The 14,149-nt window shown below is 35.6% G+C and overlaps 1 protein-coding gene across 1 annotated transcript in view; it reads right to left on the reverse strand.

Annotated features, from left to right (window-relative positions):
- Nucleotides 1-3,142: 3,142 nt before the first annotated feature.
- Nucleotides 3,143-14,149, reverse strand: part of LOC131615930 (uncharacterized) — a 30,060-nt gene continuing 19,053 nt past the window's right edge. The window contains exons 24-35 of the mRNA XM_058887119.1: nt 10,609-10,872; nt 10,273-10,371; nt 10,002-10,186; nt 9,164-9,499; nt 8,008-8,161; nt 7,793-7,903; nt 7,502-7,672; nt 5,879-5,993; nt 4,184-4,342; nt 3,987-4,099; nt 3,848-3,907; nt 3,143-3,643 (exon numbers count right to left, since the gene is read on the reverse strand). Of these exons, the coding sequence (XP_058743102.1) occupies nt 3,458-3,643; nt 3,848-3,907; nt 3,987-4,099; nt 4,184-4,342; nt 5,879-5,993; nt 7,502-7,672; nt 7,793-7,903; nt 8,008-8,161; nt 9,164-9,499; nt 10,002-10,186; nt 10,273-10,371; nt 10,609-10,872 (1,953 nt within the window). The 3' untranslated portion in view covers nt 3,143-3,457. The remainder of the gene's footprint in view (nt 3,644-3,847; nt 3,908-3,986; nt 4,100-4,183; nt 4,343-5,878; nt 5,994-7,501; nt 7,673-7,792; nt 7,904-8,007; nt 8,162-9,163; nt 9,500-10,001; nt 10,187-10,272; nt 10,372-10,608; nt 10,873-14,149) is intronic.

The raw sequence follows: 14,149 nt of genomic DNA on the forward strand, positions 1-14,149 counted from the left end.
TCTCTCAATTTCTATAAATTGTGAGATCTGTGAAATTGTTTCCAAAATTTTCAAAAAAAAAATCACAATTGGATTATCTCAAAATATTTAATATTAGACTTTTAAGGGGGCCAAAAATAGGTCAAAGCAATGTCGCGCCAGCAGACAACAAAGCCACCAAGTTTTAAGAGTCGGGTTTCATTGCCGCGACGGCTAGCGACGACAATAGTCAGAGCCACGATGACGAATGAGTCTGAGTTGGGCTGCGCGGAAGCATGGTCTGCGCCTGGAGGGTGTCGTGTGGTGGCAGGTGACCGGCGGGCGGCGGTGACCGTACGACCGCTGGCAGCGGTGGGCCGAGCCCAGGCTCGTCAGGCGTTTTTCGGCAGTTTCGAGTTCATGGGTCTTTTCGATGATTTTTGAGTAATTTTTTATATCAGTGACATTTTTGTTACCTTTCGGTAATTTTTGAGTAGTTTTGAATTATAATATCATCCCCTAAAGTTTAGTAGAGTGATCACTCTTGAATATTTTCAGCAGAGTAGTTTTGAGTGCTTTAGGAAACTTTTGGGTACTTTAGAGTTGTTGAATTATAAATAATAAAACACTTCGTTGAGATGTTTTGAGGATTTTGGTTGATTTTCAAGTTGTTGAGTATTAATATAATTTTACTGAATTATTAATAAATTTTGAGTTGTAAATATAATTATAAATTATATTTTTGAGTTTAGTATTCCGGTGGGATTATAATGAGGCCTGACTATTGGCAAGTTTATGGTTCAATAGTGGAATCTATTTTGAGTATAAAATTTATGAGTTTTTGATGATTCTTTATGAATACTGAGTTGTATGCTTTTGTTGTCACAATCATACGTGCATATATATTAGAGTTAGGCAGGACTTCGGTCCAGTGAGGCCAGACTCAGAGAGGAACCATGAGGGTCTTATGTCCAGAGAAGAACCGAAGACGGGGATAAGTCAATATCACAACCTCCGATGCCCAAAAACTCAGTACAACATGTATATTGAAGGAGAAGTTAGTGCATTTGCATTTGCATTATAAATTAAATTGCGATGGTGAATTATGAGAATAATATTTTTTTAATATTTCATTTACCATCTTGTTGTTAATTTTCACCATTAACATTTGTAAGGTGTATTCTCACCCTTTATGTTTTGTATGCAGCTTTGTGCCTATATTGCAAATTCAAGTAGCTCTTAGTGCTTTTGAGGTTAAGGAATGACGGTCACTGCTTTCTTCTTTAGTTCCATTTTATTTTAGTACCCTTTGAGAAGTGAGGATGGAGAAAGGGTTTGACGCCCTTTTGATTAAAACAGCATCTGGATATGCATCTTCGTAAGTTACACAGAGATGTGTATTTGTAGTTTCTTATATGACACTTTCCCTTCACATTCTTGTCTCTCTCATTGAAACGAGCTTGCAAAGCTATCTTCACATTTGTCTTGTCAACATTCCTTTCCTCCATTCTCTGTCCATGTGCCTTAAGAGAGTTTTGTAGCTCTTTGCTCATTGTCGTAAGATCATTCATTTTCTCAATCGCTACAACTATGTTAACGAATCTTGCCGTCAAAGAACACAACATTTTCGTGACAACATACTGCTTCACGATCGTTTCTCCACATGCATTTACTTTATTCACCAACCAAGTATTTCTCGTCATGAAATCGTTGATTGTCTCCTTCTCCTCCATTTGAATCAATTCAATATGACGTTCGTGAGTTTGTAACCTCACCACCTTCGCCTTGTTACCCCCTGTGTATGCTTTCACAAGAATCTCTCACGCTTGCTTCGATAATTCAAAATAATCGATTTTTTCGAAATCATTTGTTTCAACACATTGATGGATTAAAAATAACGCCTTAAAATGTTTCTTCTTTTCTTCCTTATGTGTTGGTCGTTTCGCATCGTTGCACTTTCGAAAAGAGGATTCACACCGTTCTTGATCACTTCAAGAACATTTTGGTAATCAAATAACACATTCATTTGTTTGCACAATTTTTCGTAATTCTTCGCATCAAGGATGGATAGGTTTGCAGAGATACTTTCATTGGAGACTGAATTCATGTTGCACGCTAGATGTTTGGTGGATCAAACCAAACTCTTAATGTCAAATGTTAGAAATTAAAACTTTGAGGTTGGTGGAAAATAGAGCAATTGAGGGTGGAGTGGGAAGGGAAGAGAGAAAATGAAAAAGAGTAATTGAGAGTAAAAAATATAGTAAATTCCTCATTAATTTTCTCGCAAGATACAAAAAAAACATGAGGTACAATTAACTAACAATAAAACTAAAATTTTCAGGTGTAATCGGTTGCACTCAGCATGTTACACTTTGCTTCTGTTTCTGTTTTAAACCAAAACGACTCCAAGTGTTACCGACTGCACTATGAGTGCAAACAACTGCACTTTGTTTCTGTTTGATAATTTACAAAGAGGTGCAACCGGTTGCGTAAAACTGCAACTTGTTGCACTGATTCTTAACAAATGTGAGGTAATGGACTCATTCTTAACAAATATATGAGGTAATGGGTGGTGTGTGCGGTGCTAGTGAGCTAGTGCTTTTTCATGTGTTTTTTTAATTTTTAGGATCTAAACTTTCTAAATCTTAATCTTGCAACTAACTAATGAAAACAAATCATGAACATGAAAAGAAAAATTCAATCAAGAATTTAAAAATAAATTCTACACACATAATTTCGAATTTATTCCGAAAGAATTTCTTTTTTTATTTCACTTACACAAGTATTTGGAGTATTTGATGTAAGTCCGAAATTGTATTGCCAATTTTTAAAAACACTTGAGTTTTTCTAAGTAAAAAAACAGCACCAGTGTGAGAAAAGTAATGCCCAATTTTTCCAACACTTCATCGCTGCCCCAAAATCTACTTTTTCTTCCCAGTTGACCTATCCAAGTCCAACCAGTACGTATTCGAGGGTGGCAATTCCTCCGCTTATTCAATTAGAAAATCTTCAAAGATGCCTCTATTCATTATTTATGCATATGTAGCTTTTGTTTTTTGGTTTCCACTTTTGGATTGTATTCTATTTTTTTCTTTATGAAATATACTCTGGTAATGATTCGGAGAGTATTACTAACATAATAATTCGGAGAGTGTATATAAGGAGCCAAAATTACTAAAAGAAATTAACCTTAATGTCTACACTCTAAATGTCATTAATATTGATACAATAACCTGTTTACATGCTGACATTACGCCAAACTCACATCAACAATCACCGGGTATAATCTAAGAACTACCTTTTAATTCTTGCCTATTTCTTTAAAACTGCACCACTCTGTAAATACATTTTTTGCCTGGCTTCCGATGAGTTAATTAGGACTTTCTGTTGTACAAATGGTTAAATCCAGATGGAAACGGTTTTAAGAATCATGAGATAGAAAAAGAAGCTCTCATAATGTAACAGTTTATCCATGTAACTGAATTATAGCTCGCACAATCTATCGTTTCCAGTCTTGAAGAATGTTTACGCACAGTCTTAATAATGATTTTGCCCCTTCATTCTTCTCTATCTCATACTGATGAAGGAGTTCTTCTTTGAATTCTTCATTAATGGGAATAACTGAAGGCACGGCCACAGAGAGTTTCATGATTTCCAGAAGGCATTCTGAGGCAGAAACATGAACCTGATTTGGGCATATGAAACAGATAAAATAAAAATATGATTATTGACAGCCAATTAGAGTACTGAAACAATTACCAATAGCTAAAGATTAAAGTAATCACATATAATTAAAGTAATCAATGTATAAATAGAAGTATTGCTCATATTATGACAAATGACAATCTATTGACTGTTCAAGGCTCGAGCAAACAAGATCGTAACATACCTGAGCAATTTTTATTGTGCTAATGCAATGTAGAACCTTCGGGGATATAGAATGAAACATCTGGTGAAAAATAAACTGATTTTAGATCAATCAAGAATTGGAGTTATTATAAGTCCAACTGAAACTGAACCCTAATTACCTCCTGAACAAGGGAAGTTACGCTGGCATGTTCATTATTTCCTTGGGAGTCCTTTATGATATTGTGTAGCCTTGAACAAAGTTCTTTGATGGATAGAAATGCGGTAGTTTTGACTGCGCAGAAATTAATGTATTATTTTATAATGTTAAAAAAATGATGGCAGGTCACTGAAACAAAATATGAAGGATCAAGAATACCTGTCCATTTATATTCAGGTAATAGGAATGCAGCATAGATGCGTATTAGGTCCTTTTGCTTTTGAAGAATATCATTTATATGTGCTACGTGGATGCAAGAGGTCAAACAATCTATAATTTTGTTATGTGGAATAGAAGTCTCTTCAACACTGTCCAACTCTGCAGAAAAGATATGTCAAATTCCATGATGCTAAATTTTTTTATGAGAATCATAATACATATCATCAGGTCGTTGATATCAAAGAAAAAAATTGTGCCTGCCAGAACAACATGATAACAAGGAAGGCCTTTATACTAAGAACCAATCAGAATAATGAGGCGTTTAAAAGAACTTTTGAGCTTGTTTTATAACATAAGCACTTATTTAAATGTTTGGATAAGGAACGTATAAAAATAGCTAATGATATACTCATAAGCTGTTTTCAGCTTCTAAAACAAGTGCTGGAAAATAAATGAGACTTGGAATGTTGTATAGAAGATGAAAGACAAGAAATTGAGATCCAAATGGATATACAGTGAGATTCGATGGCAAAAGTGAATACAATTACGATTATCCACTTTTGGGAACACTTTGACTGAGACCAGTTTGACATTATATAAATGTTTCGGTGCATGGAGACACCGACAAGGAGTATATCTGGAAATCTCGCCAGGATATGACTCCATAACAGAGTGAATAAGATATGCATATTAAAGAACGTCTTATATGGATTCAAGCAGTGTACAATTGTGGTTGGTTTGGGTGGTTCCCTTGAGCAATGGTATCCTTGGAAATTGGGTACAATCAGACCCAAGGTGACCATACTCTTTGTATAAAACATTTTTAGGAATGAAAACTCAGACTTCTAGTCTACGTAGATGATATAGACTGGGAAAAAACTAATCATCTTGTTAAGAAGTGTGGTTGGGCCTAACTCATCCCTACAAAACCGGCTTGTAGGGTGAGGATTGCCCCCACTTATAAGGACATGTTCAGGCCATATATTGTCCGATGTGGGACTCTTAACACACCCCCTCACGCCCAGGACTAGACAACTGGAGCGTGGAAATAAATGGTGGGTGGCCCGATAGCGAAAACCATAGAAGGTGGCCCACCGGATCTTAAACGAGACTCTGATACCATGTTAAGAAGTGTGGTTGGGCCAAACTCATCCCTACAAAACCGGCTTGTAGGGTGAAGATTGCCCCCACTTATAAGGACATGTTCAGGCCATATATTGTCCGATGTGGGACTCTTAACACATCTAATCATCACCTACAATGTGTATATCATCTACGTAGGATAGAAGCTGTCTACTCCATACAAGGTGTTAAGAATCCCATATCGGATAATAAGTGGGGACAATCTTCACCCTACAAGCCGGTTTTGTAGGGATGACTTTGCCCTAAAACTACGAATCTTATCAACAAGGCATTGATATCTCCAAGAGGAAATATGTCCTTGAGGACATCCCATAAAATTGGGAGTGATCATTAGCGCCCAAAAGAGAACTTTCCTATAATGTTAGCACCCCTTGATCATCATCACAAAATAATACTCACTTTTTTCTGCTCTTTCCAAGCCATCAGTGGCAGCAATCTAAACCAATTTAGCGCGAGAAGATTTAACTTACCCACCACATTAGCCATACACTACCTCATACAAAGAACAATTTTGTTGCAACATAGAAATAAAGATATAGAATTAGTCATAACCTGCTTTAGCAGCATCACTGACCGATGGTGACTTTTGGGGCTGTGAATTGCATAGATCAAACAACAGGGGAAAAACCATATTAAAGAACTCTGGATTGCCAAAGGCTTTGATAACCTGAAATCATGCGTGAAAAATGATTAAGCATCTAAATATTTAAATTTAGGAAATATATGAAAAATGGCTGAAAACTTACAATAGTTATATCATGATTCAAGGACAAACATGTATATAGAGATTATTGACAATTTTATGAATTCTGTTAATAAATGTAAACATTAAATAGTTATCCTCTTCAGTTCTTCACAAATTTCCTCTCCCACAAACCCGACAAAATCAACAAGTTAAACTGGAAATGAACATTTGATTCTTAAGTTTGCTATGATAGATACATCTATAAATAAATTAATAAACAGAACCACTCCGATCAAACCTTTTCTAACTAGTACAGGTTAGCTATATAGTTCTGTTATGTACCTTAACTACAGATAGACAACTTATTTCAACATCTCTCATAATGAATGAACACATTAAATAATACCCCACCGTTTGTTGATTGCCGCAATTTTCATCTAAAGCTTGATTTAATTTCTGCCATAAAACTCACTAAGACTCAATTTAGGATGCCACCATTCTGAATTAGTTTAGCACTTGAAGCTTGCAGCACTACTAGTTTGTAAGCTACTGATCAAGCAGAGCCTCTTGTTTATCCATTTATCATCTTTTTTTGCAGAAATATCTGATAATGTTCTCAACATTGAGGAAGAAAAAAAGGTCCAACCTGGTCAAGCCTAACTACATTCATTTATTCAATAAGGGATGGCAATTAAAACTGAAGGGTCCTATATCATTTTCCTAATCGTCTGGTAACTCCTAGTATAAATCCTTTTGAACTGTTAAAAGTCCCATATCGAATAATATTTAGCCTGAACAGGTCCTTGTAAGTGGGAGCAATCCTCTCCTTACAAGCCAGTTTTGTAGGGTTGAGTTAGGCTCAACCACATTTCTTAACATCTGCCATTTAAAATCATAATACTAACTATTAACTAGAAGTAATATAATATTCTGAAATTATATTCAAAATAAGTTTTTATTTCACTCATAACTATCTAATTTAGTTCTTCAATCGGAATTGTGAAAAAGAAAATAAAGATAATGAAGTTTTCTATTCAATTTATTTGCCTCCTTTCCTATATAGTACTATAAAGAGAGGAGCATAGCAATAGCATCGAATAGTTTTTCGGTTTCATCGAATCGCAGGTAGAGATATTGAAAAGACACATAGAGTTAATGGTATTTCATAACTATTTGATTGAGCAGCAGCTCGTAGACCACCCAAAATGGAGAACATTTATAATCTTCTCTCTAGTAAGGTTTCACAGTAAGCAAGGCTGTTAACAACTCATTACATAACTGATTATTAACAATGTGAATCATGTAAATATTAATGCTTACACAATAGACATAATTACTATATTCACTTTTCACAATGGAAATAGAGTTGCCTCAAGCTATTTTGCTAAAACCGGGAACACTCATTGGCTACCGAATAAATATTTACCCACAAAGGATAAAGATTTTCTAAAATAACTACCTAGCAGTAGCACCCACAATTAATAACTTACCTGTTCAAGAGAGGTAAATGCTGCTTCGCGATATTTTTTCTCCTTTTTGGTGCATGCTGATGATACCAAATTCAAAATTGCAATGGAAGAGGCAGCAGAACCATCAGCAGAAATAGCTTTATGGCAGGATTTAGATAGAGCACCTACTGCTAGCAATAACACATCTTTCCCCTGTCACATGCAGTAAGTACATTTTGTCTACAATTAAATTCTGAAGATAGTCTTTCTTGTCATGTTAAAAACTCAAGTGCCATCATACTCGATAAAAACTAGTTGGTTTTTTTTGTTTACCTCCCATAGACGACCGGGAATTTCCTTTATAAGAGACTGAAGCAGAACTTCATAGTGAGAAGAAAGAGAGTCACCCAAAACATCACTGAGCTTACAAATAGCTTGTGCAGACTGCACGTACAACAGCAGAAAATAAGCACAAATCTAGACCCTACTGACCAAGCTTAAATCAACATAACAGAAAGGGCTCAAAGGAGGCAAAATTCACAACTAACTTTTTTTTTTCTTGGCCATGATGATGATGACATGCCATCACAGATCAGGGAAACAATTTCACCTAAGTATAATTGGAGAGTGATTCGTTCCCCGCTTGTATATTCTTCCCATAGTTCTTCAAATTGGCTGGAAATACTTGTGTCATCCTCGAATCTGCATGCAATTTTTTAAGTACCGATGGAATAAGAAATACTTTTAATACTCAAAATGAAGAAGTCAGTTCGTTACAAAAGCATCATCTAAAAACATAGCTGGCGGTCCTGGCCAACTATAAAGTTTAGAATCTTACAAAAATTTACACCTACGTACTCAAACTGTTATACATCATTTACCACCTTTAGGTATAAATACCATTAAGGCGCCCACCTAATAGCTTAGGCTTTTAGTAATTGTGGCTCCTTGAAATGGTTTTTACTTTTGAAAACTGTGTCCACATTCTTCAGATTAAACTGAGATTTGGCAACAAGATGTTCTGGGCTAGTACTTTTAGTATTTCTTTTATGGGCGTAAATAAACATAAAATTATTCCCAGGTCTCCACTTAACCATTTACTATAAGGCTTGCTTAGATTGGAAATATGTTCCGTTTTTATTTCCAATTTTAATTTCTAATTAAAAAACACCAGTTTATCTTTACTATGTTTCATGTTTTTCAATTTTTTAATAAGCATAAAAAAAAACAACTCATTGTTTTCAATGGAAGTCTTTGTATAATCAACATAATTTAACAAAGACAACTGTGTCACCATAATATAGTCAATGTTTCCCAAAAGAAAATAAATCATTATTGCGCCTGGCATCTAATGGCAAGAACTTCTACTTATACATATGATTTTTTTGGTGTTGGAATATATCATATGAAAAACAACTCATACTATTTTGATTGAATTATAGGGGAATTTAGTTCAGCTTAGATTATCTGTTAGCATTTAGTTGTCATATTTCTTTATAATTATATATGATTATTATTTCATTATTTGATTAGAATAGTATTATTAGTATAAGGTTTTGTCTTTTGTAATAGTATACAACCCATCACTTGACCCATATATTAATATTTGGGTATTGATTTAATTCTTTATATACCATAAAGATTAAATCATATAACTTCAATAATGAATCACATAAAAAAAAGTGTTACAAGGATGTTTCTAACCTTGAAAGGAAAACAACTGGAATGATAACTGCATGATATCCACCAATAACATCTGTTGCCCTGGATGAATAGCTCTTTAAGAGAAATGCACATGCAGTTTGCGAGCTTTTGTCACCGGCGCTCAAAGCTGCGGTATCTTCAATAAGTTTCTGGGCTTGTGAGACTGCTATATAATTCAAGGCTTTTGCACAGGCACCTGCAAAGGCACGTTTTGCAGCAGTGCTTTTTTCTTCTTTAACAACGGAAAACAACAACCTTGCCAGCATATTAGCATATGGTTTGATGTCAACACCGACACTTTCAAGCAACAGAGTAATGAAATTGGCAACACCAACTCTGCACAGTTACAGAAACCATCCGTATATATCAGACAAATCTGAACTAAAAATTACATGTAAGCTTCTTGAACCATATATGCATAAGCAGCACTGACACTTCAAAATGTCATTATTAAGAAGTTTCATATACAAGCCAAGGGTATTATTGTAGAAAATGTAATTATTTTAGCCTTGCAATAATACTGGTTACATAAGCGGTATAAATAGCCTATAAAGAGTACAACAGTTCATGAATCTAGAGAATAATTATCAGCTGGTTGTTAGGATCTGCCATAAACAGCGCAGAACAGATGGTGATTGACTGGAATTAATTCCAAATCCATATCCAACAATTATTTGTGTATACCTCCGAAGTCAATTGCATATAGACCTATTTTATACATTGTACCATTTTATACACCTAAAAATCAGACCCATATACAAACTGAAAACAAGGATAAACCCGAAAGAATTAACCACAACATTAGAAGCACAGATGTCATAAAAAGTTGATAACAAACCTAGTGTTAAGACCCACACCAGAACGCACTAAATGAGCAAGTCGTGGGATCAATGTATCCAATGATTCGGCATCAACAACTTTAATACATGAGTCTAAAGTCTCCCACATTGGAGAACCTTTGGCAATGGAAATTCTCAAACTTTCAAGCTTCTCTGACTTAATTCCAACGTTTGCTGCGTGAAGCTGAAAGATGGACAACATAAAAGCATCAGAATATGCAAAGATTAATAATCGAATTCAAGGAAGAATTAAATATCAGTCAACAAAACCTCAACATAATTGAGCCCTTGGTCTTCTAAGCTTGATAAACTTTCAAGCATGCAGCACACTAAATCAGACAAATGGGGACGAATTGCAGTTCCAGCATGCTGAAAAGAGACAATAAGAGAGAATTGCTCAGATTTATTTCAATGGCAGAAGAAATGTTTAAAATAGAAGAACTTTAATATTCCGTAATCATTAATAATTAATCTTATACAATGACAAAAAAAGTCAAACTACAAATAAATTTCATGACATAGAAACCAAAAATATATATAACCCAGAAATATGAAAGAATGTGAGCACAAGTTGAAGAGTTAGTGGGATAGCAAGATATTCCAAACCTTTGTAAGCTTCATAACAATTCCAATTGATGCCTTCCTAACACTGTCAACTTTACTTAATATGCCTTCTGCAAGCAAGAAAGGTAAAACAATATCCATTGTTTTGTGCGCATCCGACATATCAGTTAGAGAGATATCACAAAGCCTTGTTGTCAATGATGCTACAGAACGGCATAGTTTTTCGCCAGAAATTCTGACGGTTTCCTTTATGTCATCCATTGCACGAAATGCTCCTGACCATAATCTTTTTAAATGCTTTCCAACCTGTGAGTGGTGGAAGATGCAAGAAAAACATGCAAATGAGAATTAAGAGGTATGGAGATACTCCAGATATATGCTAAGATTGTAATACATTAATATGATTACACCTTTTTTGTGTTTTTAGCTCTATTTTGAGTTTTACATAAATACCTAACTGATCTTTATCAAGACATATGGCAATGTAAATAAGGAAAGACCAATGTTATAAAATGGGGATCGGTATCGACTCAGTTCCTGAGTCACTGAGTCAATGATTGAAGCAGTATATATTCCATAAAAAACATATTTTGTAAAATTTGTGTTTTAAAAAATCATAATTCATACAATCCTTCAATAAGTATTTGCAAATCCCTTTTTAATTTCATGGTTTTTGTGGAATAGTTAATACAGAATCAAATGATTCTGTTTGTACAGCTCATTAAGGATTAGGATTAATGTAATTAATTAGTTATTATTTCCTGTTCTTTTCTGTAATTAGAATCAGCATTCATGGGAAATTAATTCCCTTGATTCTTAGGTCAGATTTCTCTTTCAAATTCTGCCTTATGCAGTCTATAAATACAGCATATGTAATTCTCATCAAATAGTAGAAAATATAAAATATATTTCTATATGGTATCAGAGCACGATCTGAACCATCCCTAAACTAGTGCTGCCAAACGATGGAGGATCCCAAAGCCGATGAATCACTCAAAGTGGAGACTGGATCATTTCCGACCAGTTCACACGAAGGGCTCACTCACCTCATCACAGGCCATAAATTAAATGGTCAAAACTATACCCAATGGGTAAGGTCAGTCAAGATCTTCCTCGAAGGAAAAGGAAGGGAAGGCTACACTACAGGAGATTCTAAATGTCCCGAAAAAGGAGACAAAAACTTTCAGAAATGGAAACTTGAGAACAGCCAAGTAATGTCATGGCTGCTCAATACCATGACAAATGAAATTGGTAAAAATTTCATGTTCTATGACACTGCAAAAGAGATATGGGATGCAGTGAAAGAAACATACTCAAATGTTGACAATACATCTGTCATATTTGAGATTAAAAGCATTCTTCATGACCTTCGACAGGGAGAATCTTCTGTTACTGAGTATTTTAATATACTTAACAAACACTGGCAGCAACTCGACGTATATGAAGAGGTTACATGGTGTTGTACAGAAGATCAAAAGAAGTATAAGGAGCTGGTGGAAAAAGATAGGATTTACAAATTCCTATTAGGGCTAAACAAGGACCTAGATGAAGTTCGTGGAAGGATCCTTGGAACCAAACCACTTCTCAAAATTCGAGAAGCCTTTTCAGAAGTGAGAAGGGAAGAAAGCAGGAAGAAAATCATGTTGGGAACACCCAACTCAGTTTCGTATAGCGAGAGCTCTGCAATGGCAGCAAGAGGGAATCAGCCCCGGCCACCACAAAAGAAAACCCGCCCCTGGTGTGATCACTGCAAGAGACCAGGCCACACAAAGGAAACATGTTGGATCATACATGGAAAACCTTCGGAGACCAAATTGTTCAAAGGCAAGGAGGGCAGAGGTAACACAGCATTTAACAATCAAGAAGCTGAGGTATACTCTAACTCATCTCCTTTTAGCAAAGAACAAATGCAGGCTCTTCAAAAACTCCTTCAGCAAACCATGTTAACTGCAGAAAAAAGTGGTACTGCTGTAGTGGCTCAAAGAGGTAATTACTTACATGCTCTAAGCACTATTAAGGAAAAAACAAAATCATGGATTGTTGACTCAGGGGCTTCAGATCACATGACTGGTGATTTTACTTTGTTTAGTAGTTATTCTCCATGTCCCTATAACTATAATGTTCGAATAGCTGATGGTACACATTCTAAGGTCATGGGTAAAGGGTCAATTGTCATTTCACCAAATATTACACTTGACTCTGTTTTGTATGTGCCTAAATTGGATTGTAACTTGCTGTCTATTAGCAAGATTACAAGAGATTTGAAATGTGTTACTAAATTCTTCCCTAACTTGTGTGAATTTCAGAATTTGGAGTCGGGGAAGACGATTGGCAATGCTGAAGAATGTGCTGGACTCTACCTCCTTCAAGTGGAAAAATCAGAAGCAAAACTCAAGAATAATTATCATGTTGCAGCTGTAGTTTCAAGTGATGATAATCCTGTAATGATGTGGCACTATAGATTAGGCCACCCAAATTTCATATACTTGGAAAAAATGTTTCCCTCTTTATTCAATAAAAACAAGGAATATTTTCGGTGTGAAATTTGCCAATTGTCTAAACATACCCGAAACCATTACCCACCCCAATCCTATAAACCCTCCAAACCTTTTTCATTAATTCATAGTGATGTATGGGGACCATCACGAGTCCGCAACATTACAGGCTCGAGATGGTTTGTCACCTTTATTGATGATCACACACGTGTTACCTGGGTGTTTCTAATGAAGGAAAAATCAGAAGTAGGGAGAATATTTGAAATTTATCATAAGATGGTACAAACACAATTCCAAAGCAATATTCAGATACTTAGAACTGACAATGGTCGTGAGTATTGCAACCTTGCTCTAAATTCCTATCTTCAAAAGGTTGGAATTGTTCACCAAAGCTCGTGTGTGGACACCCCCCAACAAAATGGAGTAGCGGAAAGGAAGAATAGACACCTTTTGGAAGTGACTAGATCAATCATGTTAGCCACAAATGTCCCACAACACTTTTGGGGAGAAGCTGTCCTTTCCGCAACTCACCTTATAAATCGAATGCCCTCCCGTATCCTTAACTTTAAGACCCCACTCTCCACACTTCAAAACCTATTTCCAACCAGCAAAATATTTTCCTCTATTCCATTAAAAATATTTGGATGCTCAACTTTTGTCCATAACCTCAACCCTCACCGAAGCAAATTAGACCCAAAATCCATCAAATGCATTTTTCTTGGTTACTCTCCTCACCAAAAGGGATATAGGTGTTACTCTCCCCATACCAAAAAATTTTACCACACTATGGATGTAACCTTCTTTGAAAATCAACCCTATTACACCAAAAATGGTATTCAGGGGGAGCATATCGTAAATTCAGAATACCAACTTTTGCCTCTTGAACTAACCGAACATGACAAAATCTTACCAGACCAAACCGACAACACTCAATCAGCCGAACCTATGCCTAGACCAGCTGGAAAATTACCAGAACAAACCTCTAACATTCAGCCGAGTGAAAGGACAAATGAAGTTATGACGGAAACAGGACCAATTATAATCTCAACCACATCTCAACAGGATTGTGATCCAAAAACAGGTAATTG

Source organism: Vicia villosa, linkage group LG7 (genome assembly GCF_029867415.1).
Source record: "Vicia villosa cultivar HV-30 ecotype Madison, WI linkage group LG7, Vvil1.0, whole genome shotgun sequence".
Taxonomy (NCBI): Eukaryota; Viridiplantae; Streptophyta; class Magnoliopsida; order Fabales; family Fabaceae; genus Vicia; species Vicia villosa.